General features: G+C 43.1%; 1 protein-coding gene across 1 annotated transcript in view; it reads right to left on the bottom strand.

Annotated features, from left to right (window-relative positions):
• Positions 1 to 474: 474 nt before the first annotated feature.
• pcdh11 (protocadherin 11) overlaps positions 475 to 21,052 on the bottom strand; it is a 685,592-nt gene continuing 665,014 nt past the window's right edge. The window contains exon 4 of the mRNA XM_068047006.1: positions 475 to 617. Within this exon, the coding sequence (XP_067903107.1) occupies positions 475 to 617 (143 nt within the window). The remainder of the gene's footprint in view (positions 618 to 21,052) is intronic.

The following is a 21,052-nucleotide window of genomic DNA, read 5'->3' as shown; positions in this document are numbered from 1 at the left end:
ATTCAGTGCAGACGAATCTATGAACAAAGCAACTCAACTATTTTTAAAGGGGGAATGGGTGACGTGTGTCTTGCAGCAGTTGATCAGTACCAGGGGCTCAAAATGATTACACCAGTGAAAAACAAACATATAAATGAGTAAATTTTCCTCTCACTTGGTGCTTGCATTCTCATCATTAATGCATGCCGTTTTGTTTTATAGCGAAGTACTTTATCTTAGGTCATCTATTTAATACATAACATATTTTAATTTTATCATTTCAGATTTTTAATTACCATCACATTAAATTAATGCATTTTTAGTTAATGCTCCTCGTAGTCACAAATTTTCATATTTCCAATTTGTTTTTCCTAATTAAGCATCAATCTGTAAAGTATGCTAAAAATACATGCAGAAAGAACTGCCATCCTCAGGTAGCTGAGATTTCTGATCCCCTGGTTTAATCACTATTACTTGAAGTTATTGCAGATGATATCATATGATAAGTACGTGCACAGGAATGACATCATACATACCCCTTATAGGAGGGTTCACGTTTGATTCCACATTCAGGTGGACGTTGCGATGTTCTGTGGAACCAGGACAACGGAATGAACTTTCAGAGATACACATACCCCCTAATAATAACAATAATACAAACACTGAGAATAGTAATAACAATCTGCCAACGTTTCAAATAGCAGGTAGGGTGATACTACAGGCCCATCTTGAACAGCAGGCCAACTATACGTGAGTTCATTATCATCTATAAAAGACAACACCCATTCCCATTGGTGATAAACCAAAATACTGTTACTAGAATGATGGGTCACATTTAATGCTTAGATTTCTAGTCAATACAATTGGAAGCTCAAGAAACAGCAAGTTTCTCAATGGGTCCTCTGTTTCACAATTACTGAACTCAGAGCCGAAAAATAGATTCTAAAACATCAGGAAGTGGGTGTTCCCATTGACAGAGGGGCCTGTTTCACACCAACAAATTCACATATAATGCATATCTTACTAATGCATCACATTGACATTAACAGAGAGTGGATGAAAAACTGAGTCAAGAGAAGGTAAAACACAATATGGATCTTTACAGGGCAAATACATGGGCTGTGTTCAGACAGAAAAACTATACTGCACTATCCTGAATCTATAATTATGCTCCCTTGTTCTTTGTGGACTAGTGTATCATACATGTTAAACATCGACACTGTCTCTCACAATATTTGTCCATTCTAAGATATTTTCCATCAAAGTAATTCATGGAACACAGAACTAATCTACTGGGAGGTGTCCTAATGTTGCAAGGTTCTTGCAATTATGCTATGGATATGCAGGATTTTGAATATTTCGATATAACGTTCCAATAGAGTGTCCATAATTGCCAGAATGGAAAACACATATTGGTGGCATAAATGAAACATCTACAAACTGGACAATGCATATTTCAAACAGAAACTCATTCTTGGTTTTACCTTGGCCTGATTCAAGGTTCTGGTGTTCTTAGTTAACATATCATTTCATGAACCACTATATATATTCTAAAGCCAATCACCGCACTTTGTTTTTAATCACAGGGCGCTTTGCAATTCTGCTGACAACAGTTTACGTCTGGCTATACTCAAAGACCCCTCCTACAAATTATTTCACTAGATTATCTTTATTAATTATGTTATGAGAGTTTTGATTTTTTAAAAAGAGGTCTGTGTGCCTTTAAGACTGAGAAAAAGGACTTTTGTGAACAGTGACTGCAGAGACTTGTTGTGGTATTTGAAGTGCATGTTGCAAGGCAATTTGTATCCAAGCAACCAGAAGGTTTTACGACTATCTTGTAACTATGTTGTTGTTAAAAAGTTAGTTCCACTTTTGGGTTATTCAGTTATTGCTAGAGACTGGCCAGGAATATAGCCCAGAAAACTCTTTCTCTTGAAAAATAATTCCTGTATCAAGTAAAATTCTGATTTCTTAATGAAGTTAAAAGAACTTTGAAGGCGTTGCAAATCTAATGTATGAGAGCTAAGACCCTTGTTGCTGTTTATGCCTGAAGAGAGGAAAAGTCCCAGGAAAAGAGGAGTTGCTACATTCTGTGGAGAAATACTGATTTGCTGAGAGGAAGCCTGCATTGTTGAAGGTAGCAAAATTCTGATTGTCTCCAGTGTCTCAAAAATCTCTGCCTCAAGTGTGAGATCTGTGGTCTTTTGTATTTTTTGGAAGTTCCTGAAATCTCAAGAAAGTTTCTATTGTTAGACTGCTACTATAAAATCTAAGTAGACCTGTTGCTACAACCTGTTGCTGAAAGATCTGTGTGATGCCTGCTGCAGATGAATTGCCTTGAATGCCTACCCACTACAGACTGTTTATCAAACTTGCCTGGAGAGACTTCAAGTGGCATCTGACTATTCGACTCAGGAACACCTCACTGATCCAGAAATATCCTGCCAGAAGTTACAACTCAGTTTTTTACTTATTCCTAAGAAACTGTTGTAAAATCAATATATTCATTTCCCCCGGTTAACTGTTGGTAATTGAATGTATAGGCTGGATTTTATAAGTGCGCCGCTGTGTGAGCGGCGGCCTTCCGACATGGAAGGGCCGCCACACAACCCCAACGACATTACACGCAGGGGCTTATTTAAATAGAGGGGGCAGAGCGGCCGCCCCCGATGACATAGAGGGTCGGCCACCGTGTCCCTGGCCATGGCGTCCGGCAACACCGCGCAGGCGCCAGTGCCATTTTTGAAGGTCTTCAAGCCCTGACAGTTGATTTACAATTTTAAATGGACCAGGACTTTAAATGTTAATAAAACCATTAAATTCAACATGAAAGTACTACTTCGACACCCCCAATGTTCACAAAATAAATTTATTTCTCCCTCCCCCTCCCCCTCGAAAAACCATTACTCACAGCCCTGACCTTTAAACCCCAAACTTTGCACTCTTTGCCCTTCAACCCCTTCGCTCCATCCCTACAGGCAATAAAAAATGTTTTCCCCGCTCCTCCACCCCTCCTGCCCTAAAAAATTTATTACTTCCCCCTCCCACCAGTTTCTCACCTCGGAACACCATACGGAGGTCCGAAGGTAAGCAAGCTGCGTTTGGCAGCGGTAAAATCGGAGTGGGACGGCTGCCGCCCACAGGTAAGTTTAGTTGCATATCATTTGGTGGATTTAAAATATCCATTTTCCCCGGTTAACTGTTGGTAATTGAATGTACGTATGTACATGAGGGTTAAGAAGGTTAAGGAATTGTAAAATCTTTTCATACACATAGATTCATCTTATTATCATTTAACATTTGGTTTATTAATAAATAGTTAATTTAGTTATTGTTTAAAGAAACCTGGTTTGGCGTGATTTATTCTGGGGGATAAATAAAGTGTTTCATTTGGCGAATTTCCTGTAGGTGGGGATCTTTACTAACATGCTGTGACCTGTGGAGTAGTGGGACTGAATTAAAAGTGCATTACTCCTGCCTTGGTCATAACTATTAGGTAACAGTTTCTATAGATTAACCCATATTACTTGGCATATATAAAATTTAATGAGATTCACAAAAGAGATTTTTAGCTTTTACAAGACTTCAAATGGGCGTACAGAAAGGACCAAAGAAATCTTGTGATTGTCCAAAATGTTACACTTCCATTGGCCTTAGAAATTAATGATACCCAGAGAAACTGTATTTGAAAAAGTGGCTTTCTCAGAGAACTTTAACAAATACTTTTCAGTGTTGTGAAAGCAAAAAAGAAACAGGAGGGAAAGAAAAGACATAAAATAGCAAAGGGAAAGAGGACAGCTCCCCTAATGGCTCATTTGGTAACCAGCCCTGCTTGGAACTGAACCACACAGACCTGCAACACAGCCAAGTACAATACCTGTTCTGTGCTGAGTTTACTGATCTCAGACAGGGTAAAAGTAGGAGCACGACAATAGGACTCTATGCACTGTACTGAGGGGGAAAAAAGGGGAATTCAACCTGGGTTTCCATCTTGGCTATCCAGCAACACCTGCTGCACAGTACATCTGTGTAAAAGGCAGGTGTGGATAGGACTGTCAGACTGCCCTTTGGTGTGATGCTTCCAGCCCTTCCCCCAACTTTTATACAGCCTGCCTGATGTCATGGATAAAGAATGACTGTTTGGGTGAGGTACTGGAGAGTGACCAGCACTCATGGAACTCGCATAATTCAGCATCTTCAGATGAGGAGGGATTAGTACAGCATTCAAAAAAGGTCAAAAAATGAAATAAGATACAAAACGATGAGAGGGAGCAAAGAGAAGCAACTGTAAACAGCAAACTAGAAATATTAACCCAAGATTTGTAAAATGCATGTGCATTTTTGAGAATGTATAAAGAAGATGATAGTAATTGTTTTTATAGGGTAGAATGTCCATGCAATTTCTCCCGCACCCATATCATAACATTAGCACAAGTTTGAAAAAAAAAACAGAGGAATTGGAAAATCCTTGAGGAAATGATAGGCTGGATTTTTTCTCAGGCATCGGGATCAAATGGGGATCCCGAGCCCGCACACTGGCAGCGCATCCACTGGCACAATCTTCCTGGAGGCTGCCTCCTAATTGTCCACCTCCGCGTTTGCCATCCCAATCAAAGAGCCAGGTCTGAAGTCGCGGCAGACCCCACCAGGAGAGACGGGCTTTGCTGAGGCAAGTCAGAGACCTGGAGATGCCCTCGAAAGTATTCATGAAGATTAAAAGTGGTGAGGGCTGAAGCCAGTAGGCCCCTCAGAGCGGTGGAGAAACCCCTCTGAAGGAATCCTTTGCCCACAAGTGTGACCTTTCCTGTCCGCAGTCCTTCAATGGGGCATGAAGCCTCTGGTTCTGATGGCAAACCCCCTCCGTCCTGGCAAAAGAAGGCTGCGTCCATTGAGATGGCAGCCTCCACACACGACGGGGCGGGGGGCGCTGCTCCGCCAGTAGCAAAGTGCTGGCAAGGTCACGAAATCACCCCAAATGGGGGCCTTAATCATCTTAATTGGCTGCCTGCCTCTGTGGTGCGGGCAGCCAATCTGGTTCCCCACCTGCCCCGGAAAACCTCCCCGGAGAGGGACATGAGTTGGGGAGCCATCCCGATACAGTTACCCCTATTTTCCCAGCCCCCTCACCTCCAACCCCATCTCCACAGGGTTGGGAAAATCCAGTCCAATATCCCTGTCTGTATCTTGATGTGTCAGGAGCCCTGTCTTTACACAGTACTTTTTAAAAATTAATCTATAAAAACTTATGATCAGTTCAGTAACCATTATTTGCTTTCAATTCAATTTTAATGATTGCTTGGGATGATGCTTTGTGAACAGATTCATATATTACATGGTTTGAATGAACCTGGGTGAAATAAGACTACATAAACCAGTACTTAGGGTAGTGCTTTGTGAACATGGCCATATAACAGGTGCTTAGAGCAACGCTGGGTGAACTGAGCCCTTTGTGAGGTATTTGGATTGGTGCTGTGTGAACATGGCCATACAGTGGATACCTGAAGTAACACCAGGTGAGAACAGGGCCATGTAGTGAGCACTTGGAGTGACACTGGGTGATACTGGAATCATACAGTGGATGTCTGGAGTGACTGGGTAAACTGCATCATTTAACCTGTAGTTACACAGTATAATTCCACCAAGCACTGCATTGGACTGCAACATACTCAAATGCCACACAGGCTCATACAATTATCAGAAACATAATATAACAAGGACACGTTTAATGTAGCATGAGCTGCCACAAGCCAATAGATTACTTCCTTTTAGCATTTGCACCAATTTATATTTTAGATGTGCAATTTGTGTTCTAAATATATATTTTAAAAGTACAAAGCAGATTATCTGATAGAATCCTATGACAAAAAGGCATTAAAAGCACCAGATTACTGATCATTATTCACAAGCTCAGTCTTTGAAACACAATCACAATTAAACTAAGGTCACAAAATCAGATCTAATTTGTGCTTAAAGGGATATATTGTTTAATTGGTTTGTTAAAAAAACATTGGCACCTTAAATTGTCCAGAGTGTATACATGTTTTATATAGACTATATAACTATGCTCTACGGCAGCGAGGCCTGGACAACGTATGCCAGCCAAGAGCGACGTCTCAATTCATTCCATCTTCGCTGCCTTCGGAGAATACTTGGCATCAGGTGGCAGGACTATATCTCCAACACAGAAGTCCTTGAAGCGGCCAACATCCCCAGCTTATACACACTACTGAGTCAGCGGCGCTTGAGATGGCTTGGCCATGTGAGCCGCATGGAAGATGGCAGGATCCCCAAAGACACATTGTACAGCGAGCTCGCCACTGGTATCAGACCCACCGGCCGTCCATGTCTCCGTTATAAAGACGTCTGCAAACGCGACATGAAATCGTGTGACATTGATCACAAGTCGTGGGAGTCAGTTGCCAGCATTCGCCAGAGCTGGCGGGCAGCCATAAAGACAGGGCTAAATTGTGGCGAGTCGAAGAGACTTAGTAGTTGGCAGGAAAAAAGACAGAGGCGCAAGGGGAGAGCCAACTGTGCAACAGCCCCAACAAACAAATTTCTCTGCAGCACCTGTGGAAGAGCCTGTCACTCCAGAATTGGTCTTTATAGCCACTCCAGGCGCTGCTTCACAAACCACTGACCACCTCCAGGCGCGTATCCATTGTCTCTCGAGATAAGGAGGCCCAAAAGATATAACTATACAAGCCAGTGGATATAATTCTTTGATTTAAATTTAAATAAAATTTCCATTTGGTGCACGATATTCTCAGTGGTGTCTTGGATTGTGTAAGCTCAGGTAAGTGATAGTCATGAGCTTACAAAAGTATCAGCTGTAGATCAGTGGAAGCATTGTTGCCTCTGAGGCAGGAGGTTGTGAATTCAATTCACACTCCAGAGACTTGATTACAACCTCCAAGCTGACACTTTAGTGCAATATTGAGGGAGTGCTGCAATGTTGGATGTGCCCTTTTTCAAATAACACCTTAAACCGAGACCATGTCTGCCCTCTCAGGTGGACATAAAAGATCCCATGGCACTATTTGAAGAAGTGTAGGGAAATTCTCCCCAGCCAATATTTATCCCTCAACTATCACCAGTAACATGTCGCTCGATGCAGAAATCAACAAGCGCATGGGAAAGGCTTGCACTGCTATGTCCAGACTGGCCAAGAGAGTGTGGGAAAATGGCGCACTGACACGGAACACAAAAGTCCGAGTGTATTAAGCCTGTGTCCTCAGTACCTTGCTCAACGGCAGCAAGGCCTGGACAACGTATGTCAGCCAAGAGCGACGTCTCAATGCATTCCATCTTCGCTGCCTCTGGAGAATCCTTGGCATCAGGTGGCAGGACCGTATCTCCAACGCAGAAGTCCTCGAGGCGGCCAACATCCCCAGCATATACACCCGACTGAGTCAGCGGCGCTTGAGATGGCTTGGCCATGTGAGCCGCATGGAAGATGGCAGGATCCCTAAGGACACATTGTACAGCGAGCTCGCCACTGGTATCAGACCCACCGGCCGTCCATGTCTCCGCTTTAAAGACGTCTGCAAACGCGACATGAAGTCCTGTGACATTGATCACAAGTCGTGGGAGTCAGTTGCCAGCGTTCGCCAGAGCTGGCGGGCAGCCATAAAGGCGGGGCTAAAGAGTGGCGAGTCGAAGAGACTTAGCAGTTGGCAGGAAAAAAGACAAAAACGCAAGGGGAGAGCCAACTGTGTAACAGCCCCGACAAACAGATTTTTCTGCAGCACCTGTGGAAGAGCCTGTCACTCTAGAATTGGCCTTTATAGCCACTCCAGGCACTGCTCCACACACCACTGACCACCTCCAGGCGCTTACCCATTGTCTCTCGAGATAAGGAGGCCAAAGAGGATGTATTAAGGTCATGAAAGGTGTATATAAATCTCAGCCCACTATTTCTTTCTTATGCCTCTGTGAAGTGCCTTGGGATGTTTTTCTTTCTTTAAAGGAAAAATATAAATATATAAAAGCACGTTGTTGGTACATCTGGTAATGTCTGTTAGGCACAGAACCAGAGAACCGCTTAGGCATGGTTCCACGAGAGTGGCCGAGGCTCCCTGGGAGAAGAGCCATGATGACAGCATGCTTGGTCCCTCCCTACCCACTCCTCCATACCTTTGTTAGTGCCACAGACCACTGTGGCCCATGCAGAGATGCTGCAGACTGCAGCTGGGCCCTCAATGCCCAGAGCTGCTTGAGCTGGGCCACGAGCTCATCAAAACTGTCTCAATGACAGATCAGTAGCCATCCACCTCCCAAATTGTAGCCACAGGGGAAACACTTTGTAGGACCACCAGGAAATCTGTGCAGAAATAAAAAATAAAGTCAGGGACTTTCTCTTAGCGACAGGGGTCTCGACCACTAGCAAAAGCGCTGGCGAGAGCCCCGTGTTGTCTCCTCTGGGGGAGGCCCACCAAATCAAGTGCCAATTAGGTACTTAAGTGGACAACAGTGGGCCTTCCCCGGGATCAAGGACCCCAGCGACAGAAGTCCCGCCTGCTGAGAGCTGTCGGCCAGAGGCTGGCAGTTCTTCAACTGAACAGTGCCACCGTGGAGGTGATGGCTGCTGCCGGTACTGGACTCACCCGAGGCCCTGGAATCATGCCACATGTAAGTCAGGACGGGAGGGGTTTCTCAGGGTGGGGATAATGGGGTGAGGGGGTGCAGGGGGTTCAGCAGCAAGGGCAGGGTTCTGGCTTTCAGTGGACCCCCCTTCCTGATGCTGGGACCCTCATTGAGGCACTGTGCCTTTTAACAAGGGACACCACCCGCCCCCGGAGCCGGTAAGAAATGCATACGAGTTTGCTTGGTGTGTTACCCATGCAACGACACTCCGCCGGCTGCTGGACTCATTCCAGCGGCAGTGGGATGAGACCATTAATTGGTCATTAATTGCCCAGTTAAGGGCCTCAATTTGCAGCAGGGCAGGAAGGCCATTCACAGGCCTTCCTACCCCAGACATAATTTGGGTGGAAGTGGGAAGGTGGTGGGGAAGGACCCCGCTACCATCCCGCCTGATTAAATGCTCTCCCCGCCTCCAAACCCAACACAGGAGAGAGCCTAAAATCCCCCCAAAGAGATTGCACAAGGGTGATTTTCAATTATTTCTGTTAACGATTGGACACAAGATAAAATTGAGTTGTTGAATAAATCTGCTTTTGTTGTGCATTTGGATTTGGTGTTTTTATTGGTAGTGAAGTGATGAAAAACCCATTAACACTGGACTGAAGGAAAGTAATTAGATGGTGGAAGTGAGCATGGCAGTGATAAGGACTGCAAGACTGTTAGTGCATTGAGAATGGGAGGGCTGATGCACATGAAGCGTCCTTTGATGAGTTGCTTTCTCAGAGAGCTCGGAGCTAGTGGCACTGATAATCAATGTCATTCCTGCTCTTTCTCCTCTTTATGCTGATCCTCCTCCTGCTGTATGTCTTGCTGCCTGGGTGATGTGAAGGGTTGGTCCATCATAATGTCAAACTTATGGAGCATGCATCAGACGACCAAAAATCTGGATACTCACTCCGGGCTGTACAACAAAGTTCATCCTGAATAGTTCAGGCAGCAGAATCCTTGCTTGAGCACACTGACTGTTACTTGTTGACTTTTCTGGTGGCAGGATAGCTCTTGTTGTGGACTAGCCCTGCAGCTATGCCTGGGTTCCTGATAGAAGTCATGATCCGAAGTCTACCTCATCACCTAATAGCCAGCCTGCAAGCTGATGGCCTGCCTGGAATAAAGGCAGCACAAAATGCATCATGACTGCTGTCAGGAAACTGAGCACATATCTGTACGGTGCACTGTCAGATGGTCACAAACAAACTGGACGTTGCGGGAATGGAATATTTTCTATTGAGAAAGATCTCAGGCTGGTGATGGGGAACACGTAAGGCAAAGTGAAAGCAATCTATGGCATCACAGAACCTGATGAAACCAGCAATGCAGATGAAGCTTAGTATTCTTTTGTCATGCTTTGCTCTGTCCATAGGGAAAAATATATTGCTGCTCCTCTAGCGTAAAGAACCTTGGTGACCTCCCTGATATAACAGGTGAACAGCCTGGATGATATCTCAGATGAAACCTGCTGGAGCCTGAAAGGAACCTGTTGCTTAATGGTTAAAGGGCATGTTGATCTTGACAGTCATATTCAGTGCTGTCCGTTCCCTAGTTCAAGGTTTGAGTTGTACCTGCAGCAGGTTACATAACTTGGTGACAGCCACCTTTGCAAAGCAAAGCCACCTGAGACATTACTCCTCAGTGAAGTTAAGGTAGAAGAATGCTCCCTGATGACATGCTGTGAGTATGGCCTCCTACGCAGTGTCCTTATCCCCCTCCTCCTTCTGGTGCCAGCTTCTCTTGCTCTCTCCTATTGTCTTTGCTGTTTCCCTTTATTGTCCAGTTCAAAAGGCAGCCTTACCAGACCATCCATGACTGCAGTACAACAAATGTAGGGCCCTTATTTAAATATTGTAATGATTGTTTGTTTAACAAGCCTCTGGTACCTACGAAGCAGCCTAATCCAATATGGTGGACGGCACACTTCTGGCCTAGAATGGCCGTGTACGTATGTTGCCTGCTGTATTGGATACTTCAACACCCATTTGTGGTTGAAAATGGGCATGGCACCAACAAATTTCTAGGCCTAGGAGTTCTGTACAGAAAAGAAAAAATGCATAAATACTGAACAAGATTGAACTTGGAGAACTTGCTTCACTCATATCTTGAATAATGAAGGTGATTATCACTCTGATTTTGAGAGTAAATGTGAAGGACACTGTATAGTTTCCAACAGAAATTCATTTCCACATTCAATAATAACTGTTTCAAGTGGCTTTTCAAAACTGTTGGGTTTTACTGCCTGAATTGGATTTTCTTATTCTGGGATAGCTTGCTCAGCAGTATAGTTTACAAATATCTATGGAAAAATCAATATGTTTTAATTATAAAGAACAAAAGCAAGAGCAGATACAGATCTATTGTCTGTCTTTTAGGTCAGCAGGGTCACTCTGCAAAGAAATGGAGCTTTCACAGGTTGAGAAATTGAATGCCTACAAAGTTCACTGCTTCCTTTTGAACAAGGTTATCTTTATTGCAAGTCACTTCTACTTGCTGTTGTCCAGCAGAGATTACTTTATTTTTTTGTCTGAAGACCTCTAAATTTACTTACAGTTAATAGAACTATTTATCTTTTAATTTCTAAGAGTTGATCTTGCACTTCTTCGTGTTGGTGTTAAATCCCTAGTATCTATTTTTAATCACTTTAAGCAAAGGCATTATCTGTTTCAATCTTTTTCTCCTCAACTTCACAATTCAAATTTCACATAAGTTTAATTTAACATGTAGCTACCCTCCAGCTAACAGCCTTAGACCAATATCTATAGAATTCACATCTACAGCTCACAGATCAGAGCTGTACAGCTGAATGTGCCTTGTGCTGTGCTCAGTAATATGACAGCTCAGCAGACATGATCTGAGATAAATGCAGTGTTCAAGATGCTAATTTATAATCTGTTGTAATCTGTAATTTGTAATCTGGCCATCTGGACAGGAGTGGTCCCTTTCTTTAGATTAAAAAAATACAATTGTAAAGTTTGCTGGAAGTCCAGTGGATCAGCTGGGATATTTTTAAAATGCAGCTTTGCACTGAACTAAGTTATACTGATGCAAAAACCCAATCAACCTGTGCATGGTGTAGGCCTCAGGCCTTTAAACCCGATGATATGTGACCCTGTCACCCAAAGATCTGTGTTTTTGTTAAAGCAAAAATCTAGTTTCCACTTAAGTGTTGGCTTGGTAGCACTCTCATCTCAAGGCAGAGGTTGTGGGTTTAAGTCTCACCACAGCACCAGCACATAATCTAGGCTGACACTTCAGTGCAGTATAGAGGGATTGCTGCATTCTCAGAAGTAATGTCTTTTGGATGAAATGTTAAATTGTGGTCTTATCTGGCTGTCCAGGTGGAGTGAAAAGATCTGACACACTATTCAAAGAAGAGCAGGGAATTCTCCCAGAGTCCAGGCCAACATATTTCTTTAATAAATACCATCAAAAAAGATTACAAAGTTCTTCACCTCGCTATTTGTGGGATCTTGTTTTGCACAAATTGACCATCATGTTTCAAAAATAACAGTAAATGCACTTCAAAATACAATTGAATGGTTCTGAAATATTTTGAAAGTCTTGTGGACACGACAAGTTCTTTCTTTTAAGTTTATGTTTGTAATGTGAAAATGAGCTATTAAAGTTTTCAATAATTTTTCATTCACAATTGGGGCAACACAGTGGCGCAGTGGCTAGCACCGCAGCCTCACAGCTCCAGCGACCTGGGTTCAATTCTGGGTACTGCCTGTGCGGAGTTTGCAAGTTCTCCCTGCGTGGGTTTTCTCCGGGTGCTCCGGTTTCCTCCCACAGCCAAAGACTTGCAGGTTGATAGGTAAATTGGCCATTATAAATTGCCCCTAGTATAGGTAGGTGGTAGGAGAATTGAGGGAAGGTGGGGATGTGGTAGGAATATGGGATTAATGTAGGATTAGTCTAAATGGGTGGTTGATGGTCAACACAGACTCGGTGGGCCGAAGGGCCTGTTTCAGTGCTGTATCTCTAAATATAAATAAAACATTAGAGCAAAGAAATGTCAGCTGCCCTTAAGCTAACATTGATGTTAAGTCTGTGGTAGTGTCCAGTAATGCCATGAGTTTGGTATAGCACTCGCTTACTGCTCTTAACAAAATTGTTCATCAAGTCTGCTCAATTCATGTTAAATGTCGATCAAACTGGCACTTATTTGTCAAATATTTTATTTTTCCACACTAACACATGCGCAGTCACTGCATTCATCTTATTCAGGAATACCTCTAGCCAACATAAAACATTGTATGGCACTGCCAGTGACGATTAAAGTCAGTATTGCCCTCATGTTTCATCTGTCTGATTCTTTCCTCATCAGCATTTGGGACATCTGCAGTGTTAGTGCATTCACTGGCTACAGGTATCAAGGTGGTCATGGAGCCATTATTCAGCAGGACCAACATCTTCATCACTTTACATCAATATATGAGGAAACACAATTCTATGGAACTGCTGGCTTATCAGACCAAGGATCACAGTTTGTGCCCATGTTGCCATCTGATGTTATGCAACTAGCAGCACAGAATTAAGCAGGGTGCTTTCCTAGAATCTCTTACACCCTTTAATCTGAAGTCAAGCATTTGTGGCACTTTCACATGAAGTAGAATTAGGAGTGGAAAGATGATTTCAGGGAGGCCAACATTACCCATTGCAGCCAAGGCCCCTAGCGCTGCAGCAAAGACTGGAGTTTCAGGCACTAATCCAGATGCCTTTCAAGGTGTGCCACAATAAAACCATTGCTTAAATGGATAAACCACATGGCCAAGTAAGTATGCAAGCCACCTTGTCCAACATTTTCATGCTCAGCTCTTCAAATACTATCTTCCATTCACCTTCTGTTGTAGTAACCATGACAAATCAATATTCAGGAAAATGTTAACAATCAATTTAAATCATACTTATTTTTTCTGTTGTGCAGTGTATGTTCCAGTCATGTGATATATAACTTATCAATCCTTCCAAGAGATTCTCTTGTGTTACGAAAGTTCTTACATTTTAAAAAATAATTTATTTTTTTGAGGACGCGTGTTAAAACCGAAAAGATTCCATGGATTTTTTTTTTACCAAGTTCACCGAAGGGACATTTGAGATGTTGTTTGAAAGCCACCTGTTCGGGAAATCATGTGCTTTCGGCTCAGTAAACAACAGAACCCTTGGTGACCTGGGGAAAAATGTTTATAGAGCAGCCACATGTCAAAGTTTATGGAGGTCAAGAGATCGACCCTGCTTGGGGTTTGGACATTTTTTTCAGTAGTTGGGATGTGAACTGTTTGAAGACAGTTGGTGGTTTCCTGCCAAGGAAAAAGAAACCACCCAGCTCCTCTCGTTCTCTACCTCTTTGAAGAAATCCTGCCAAGATCCAGTGTGGGAGAGCTAAAATCCCTGGTGTTGCATAGCTCCCGAGAAGTTGAAAAAATCCTGTGATTCAAGTGTTTGCTGGCAGAAAACCCTGATGCCAGATTTCTCCTGGAAAGCCTACCAGAATAATTCTCGACATCTCCAGAACAGGCTGCTTCTGAAACAACCCCAGTGACCTGTCCACATATACCTGGATGCCAGACCAAAAAAGGGACAACTGGCTTCCTTCCATATCTTCTCTTTTTTCCAATCAAGAATTAGCAAGTATTTGGCTAGAGTTGTCGATTTTTGTAACAGACCTCTGCAGAGAGAATTTCTGTATCTTTTCCAGTATGAGAGTGTAATTGGTGAATTTAAAAAGGCAACTGTCATATTTCAATCTGTGTGTTAATGCTTTGCTTCAGTGCTGGTTAAGTCTTCTTTCATAATATACTGATGATTTTGTACTTCATTAAAGAAACCTGGTTGGTGTATTTTATTCTGAGATAACAAATAGAATACATGATTGGCTGTATTGGTAACTGTGTAAAACATTTACATATATGTTGTGACTTGTGGAGGAGTGGAACTAGAAAAGACTGTTCACTCCTCCCGCCTCAGTCGTAACACCTGTGTGTTGGTAGGATGCAATGTTTCACTGACAGCTTGTTTGGATTCTTGTCCTAGAACTGCTTGGGCAGTGCAGTGTGGAAACTATGCATGTTAATGAGCCATGTTCATGATGGTGTATGACTGGCAGTGCTTTTACCACCAATTAACATTGCTAGTGCACCAGATGTTTCTGGGGAAAAGGGTGTCATCAGTCCTATACAGTGTCTGCCTCACATCCCCAATTATTTGCAGTAGGATTGCTAGCACCTGATCAGTAATTATGCCTTCACTCACTCAATACTCAATTCTACATCAATTTGTTTCCATAGGTATCTATGCTTTCTTTCCCACCACGTGTTCAGCTGCCTCCTAAATGCAATTCACAACTGATTAAGAGGTAAAAACAAAATACTGTGGATGCTCGAAACAGAAAGTGCTGGAAATACTCAGCAGATCTGGCAGCATCTGTGGAGAGAGAAAAAGAGTTAATGTTTCAAGTCTGTGACCCAAGAGGAATAGCTTTTCTCCCTTTTCACTGGCTGGCTGGTTGTGTGGAAGATATAACCCACATTGAATTTGACATTGCTAAAGTCTTTTAGTAACCCACAGATAACACCTGGAATATTGACCTTGGCTGAGTGATTCAACTCTCACCTCTTGGGCCACAAGATTGTAAGTTTGAGCCCCATTCTAGAAATGTGAATGTACAATCTAATTCAGAGTAGTACTAAGGGAATGCTACACCATCAGATGTGCCATCTTTCAGATGAGACATTAAATGTCTAACCCACGGCACGATCTGAAGATCACCAGTTGAGTTCTCCTCTTGTCTGGGGCAATATTCATTCCTCAACCTTAAAGCAGGTATGCAAGAACATAAGAAATAGGAGCTGGAGTAGGCTGTTTGGCCTCTTTGAGCTGCTCTGCCATTCCACAAGGTCATGGCTGATCTTCTACCTCAACTCACCTTCCTGCACTATCCCCATATCCCTTAATACCCAAAAATCTATCAACCTCTGCCTTGAATCAACAACTGAGCATACACAGCTCTCTGGGGTACAGAATTCCAAAGATTCACAACCCTTGGGTGAAGAAATTTCTCCTCATCTCAGTCCTAAATGACCGATCCCTTATTCTGAGACTGTGACATCATGTTCTCAATTCCCCAGATTTAGTCATTTACTTCATTACTGCTTGTGGGATCTTGTGTGAAAATTGGCTGCTGCATTTATCTAGGTTACAACAGTGATTTGATTTCCAAGGTACTTCATTTATTGTGTAGTGCTTTAAGGCATCCTGAGGTTTTGAAAGGCATTATATAAATGCAAGTTATTTCTTTCCTTGAAAAAGCACATCAACAGCAATTTCTGGGCTGAGAACCCAACCCAGCATCCTGTCCTCCATCTGGTTTGTCACTTGGCAAAAGGCAGCAATGTCAGGTTTGCCATTTTAATACCTGAGGATACACTATGAATTTGTCATCCTGAAATACAGCTACATAATCAAGGCATGCAAAGCAAATATTGGAAACATAAATTCATAAAAATCCAACAACTACTTTAAAAATTGACAACCAAGAAACTACAGTAATTTTGGATTTCCATTCAGGAAGTGGAAGAGGATATTAAAGATATATGGTGGGCTACTAATGCTATATCCACACAAGAAGTTGTCCTTATTTTCTCATGTACTTCCAGTGTTTTGCATCTTCTGGGCATTAATGCTGCCCAGGGGGTAGAACATGTGCACCTGCTTTATTTGTGAACCAGTCTAAGCAAATACTATTACATGTCTCAGTATTTTTGCATGTAATTCAAATGAAGCAGCCTAAAGCTACAAAATGGTTTGTACTTTAAAGAATTAGAATGTCAAGTTATCCCTCTGGACTAAGCACTTAAAACAACCCATCTTAATTTGAATTAAACAGCAGTTCAAATTGAAGTAGACTTTTATTTTGAATAACAAAACTGCCTCAAGATGGTGTCTTTTAATAACTCAAGCTTATGCTTCTTTTATACTTTGCATCTCTTTTTGCCAAATGTCTTCACCTATTTTCTTCCCTTTGGTCCTCCCCTGAAGCCATCAATTCATTGCTGGAAATGGTTACAAGAATGACAGGCATCCTCTGACAGCCTAACAAGCATCCATATTTCACATGCAATGAGCGTTGAGAGGCAAAGTTGAGAGAAGAAGGCATCAGAGTTAAACGAGATCCTTACCTATCATCCACTCATTCCCAGCAGGGAGTCAATGGATCGTAATCAGGAGTGGGAATCCAGGACAATTTTCTTTTTCACTAACCCTGGAACACCCAGGCTATCCTATCTGCTGCTATCCCAGTTGGGACAAATTAAATTAGCAAGAACTAGAAATCAATCCTAGGGCTCTCCTGGTCTGTATGGCTCAGCCATTCAATGGTTAACTTCACTGAGTTACCAAAGGAGTCACTCAGCCAATGCTTTTAAGTTGGTGTTTTCCTTCCTTAGTATCCAGTTTGTTAATATTTTAGGAAAAATCCTCATTTTCAGAGTTCTAAATGCAGCATTAAAGCTTCCAATCTAACAGCCAATGAGGCAAAAAATGTTCCTTGACTTGATTTCATAAAGAATGCATAATAAGAACAAATACTCTGCCTTCTGTACCATCAACTTTCAATAACAATGCTGGCTGAATCCTCTTGGCTGCCTTTTCTGAATGGTGATTGACAATCAAGTTGCTCAGGGTTTCTGGTGTCTGTACAAGTTCAGTATAAGGCCAGCTAAAGCTTTCACAAGAGCATTTTATCTCCATTTGACTCAATCAGTCTGATACAATTAACAATCACAACAAAATATTTTGCAGTTTTGAAAATATGGGTAATAAAAAAAAGAGTTAGGTCACTGCTGACCAATCAGCAGCAATATTTAGTGGTGCAATGTGATGATCTCAAACCCTGGAGGCCCAGTTGGGTTCCCCTCTCTGCAGGGGTAAACACACTTCTTTATCATAGGCAATTAATCCAATCTCTTTTTCTCCAGCTACTTTCTCGATGGCACAACTTTTCAAGAGACAAAAGCTTAAGGCATTCATAACAATTAAAATGAAAGATTACGAGACACTGAAAATTATTTATTCTCAAGACTAGAAGGGCAAGACTCAGTGATCTGATTTTCCTATGTTATTAATTAACAATTTATAAGAAGCTTATGATAAAAGTTGCAATACTTACCTTGGTAATGAAAGAGAAACTATTCAGCTCTGTCTTATTCTTAAGGGCAATTTGGCTGCTGCCTTAAAGTTCTAGGACACAGGAGTAACCCTTCAGCAGTCTTTTTTTTTTAAAAAAACAGATGTAGTCTACCCGAGTTCTAAACAGATTAACAAAGTACCTGTGACTTAACTATAATGTGGTGGAACAGTTGCATATATATAAAAAAAACTAAGTTCTAGGACTGAGTTCCAGCTTTGCCATTTCTTTGCAGACTGAGAGGAATAAATAAATCATGTGAATTCCTGCCACAAGGTTGTCCGTGTTCAATCACTCAGAATGTTGAACCCAGAATTGACTCTTGTAGATTATAGGCCCAAAAGCTCTATAGCAGCAGCGGGAGCATTCATGAGAGATACACCCACTGCACTGCGTCTTGTGGCAATGAGGCCTTTGGAGTTGCCATATGCATGGTAGATCACAGTGCATAAAATTGTTTCTCAATGAATACACAGCATCAGCTATTGGACTTTCTTAAATTTAAGCTAAAACTTGCAAGGCATTCCTTTAGGTAGTCTATTGCAGTATAGCATTGGGCTATGCTGTATTGGCCAGATTTAACATGGAGATGAAAAGTTAGGGGCACGCCCACCTCCACCATCCCGTTTTTTACAGTCCTCAGGCAATTAACTGCCTGCAGTCATGGCTTTGGCCCTCTAAAGCAGGATGTCCACCTTTAAAAGCTGCTGGCCACTGGGAGCAGTGGCCACTGCTAGAACTGCAGCAGCAGCCATTGAGGAAGCACAGAGTGCATGCAAGTGGGATCGGGGATCTTCGGGGCCACGGCAGGCCCCGACAAGGGGGTGTGGAAGGGATCAATGCTTGGGGGGAGGGGTCTTTCAGCAGGGTCTGGACTTGCCACTGGGGGGGCCCTTCATGGGGCACAGGGTGACCAATCAGGAGGGACCCCCCTGCCCCAAGGCCTCCCAAGGTGGTGGTGCCCACAGCAGCAGGAAGAAGCCCTTAAACAGCTATTAGTTAGCCACTTCAGGGCCTCAATTGACTCAAGGGTGGGCAGGCTGCATGCCACCTCTCATGCTGCTTGTAAAATACCAGCTGAGGCAGGTAGGTAATGGGCATAGCACTCCCCACCATCCCACATGATTTTATGCCCCTCACATCTCCCAGCCCACTCCTGGGGGCAGGGGGGTGGAGAAGGGGAGGTGTTACATTCCAGCTATTGAATCCAAATGCCAACACCACGCGCTCTCCATAAACTTGAGCTGATCCAAAATTCTGCTGCCTATATGCTACACCAAGTTAAGTTCAGTTCACCTATCATGCTTGTGCTCACTAAATCTGCATTGGCTTCTGGTCTGATGAGACTTTGATTTTAAAATTCTTATCCTTGTTTTCAAATCCATCCAGCACCTCACCTTCCCCATCTCTGTAATTCCATCCAACCTACAAGCCTCCGCTCTAGTCGCATTCTGACCTCTTACACATCCCTGATTTTAATCACTCTACCATTGGCGTCTGTGCCTCGGCTACCTCGTCCGTAAACTCTGGAAATACCTCCCTAAACCTCTCCACCTCCCTACCTGTCTCTCCTCCTTCAAAACACTGCTTAAAACCAATCTCTTTGACCAAGTTTTGGCCACCTGTCCAAATATCTCCTCAAATAAAAACAGAAAATACTGGAGATACTTGTTGAGTTTCCTTTTCTTACTACTGAACACAAATGCTCAACCAACTACTCAAAGGTGAGTTCTTCATGAAGATTAAGTAGCACATGTACAATCTCAGAGAACTCTTGATAACAAGTCTTACTTGAATAATTACACACTGCAGACTACCTATCATGTGGTACCTTACATCATTTCCTGTCTGGTGATCTACATAGGTTATAGCCACACCTACTTAAAGGTGCACCACAACAATACTCAACCAGTCAGGCAGCATCTGTGGAATTTTGCTCTCCCCGTGCCGGGTTTGGAGGTGAGGAGAGCATAAAATCAGGTGGGATGGTGGCAGGTGGGCAGACAAAATCGCATAGGATGAGTGACACAGCATTGGGAAGAGGGGGGCCTGCTGATACCCTTTCTGCCTCCCCATCCGCAATGAGACCCCTCTCACCCTGACCGTACCTGAGGCCCGATGCCAGTGATGCTGCTCGGCCTCCAGTCCGGTCACCTCCAGCAGCAGCCACCGCCTCTGTGATGGCACTGCGGCTGCCAGCCTCTGATTGGCTGGCAGCTTTCCAAGTCCTAAGGAAGGCTTGCCGCTGTCCACTTAAGTGCCCGATTGGCACTAAATTCGGCGGGCCTTCCGGCAAAGAAGTGACACGGGGATCTCAGCATTGGTTTCCCCTGACGTCATGACCCCTGCTGCCAGGATAAAATTCCCCACAATGTTTCATGTCTGTGATCTTTCATCAGAACTGGTAAAAGTTAGAAATTCAATAGGTTTTGAGCAAGTGAAAGGGGAAGGGTGGGAATAAGAACAAAAGGGAAGTTCTGTGAGAGTGTGGAGGTCAGGAAAGATTAAATGACAAAAGGATTCATGCTGCAAGGCCAAAGGGAGTGGTAATGGGACAAGTAAAGAAACAAAAGATGTGTCTGGCGGAGGTGTGAATGGCAGGGTCCTGAACAGCTGCCATCCAAAAGCAAAGTAAATAAGAGAGAAACAAGATAAAAACAATGCCAGCAAAGAAAAATAAAACAAAATGTGGGCAGAGGTTATGATCTAAAATTGTTAAACTCAATGTTGAGTCTAGGAGGCTGAAAAGTACCCAGTGGTAAGATGAGATGCTGTTCCGCAAGCTTGCACTGAGCTTCATTGGAACAGTGCAGCAGGCTAAGGACAGAAAGGTCAGAGTGGGAGCAAGCTGGAAAATTAAAATGACAGGTGGCTGGAAGCTCAGGATCATGCCTGAGGACTGTATGGAGGTGTTCCACAAAGCAGTCACCCAATCTACATTTGGTCTCTCCAATGTAGAGGAGACTTGTTCTCACATTGAACAACCTCTCCTTCAGCTCCACTCACTTTCCACAAATAAAAGGTGTTGCTTTGGGTATCTACATGGGTCTTGGCTATACCTGCCTTTTTGTGGGATATGTGGAACATCCGTTGTTCCAGTCTTACTCAGGCCCCCTCCATGACCTCTTTACCTGACACATTGATGACTCTATAGGTGCTGTTTCCCGCTCTCACTCTGAACTGGAAAATTTCATTGACATTGCTTCCACTTTCCACCCTTCTCTTGCCTTCATATGGTCTATCTCTGAC

The sequence above is a fragment of the Heterodontus francisci genome, chromosome 15, assembly GCF_036365525.1.
Source record: "Heterodontus francisci isolate sHetFra1 chromosome 15, sHetFra1.hap1, whole genome shotgun sequence".
In the NCBI taxonomy this organism is placed as follows: Eukaryota; Metazoa; Chordata; class Chondrichthyes; order Heterodontiformes; family Heterodontidae; genus Heterodontus; species Heterodontus francisci.
This window is presented reverse-complemented; position numbering and strand designations above follow the sequence as displayed.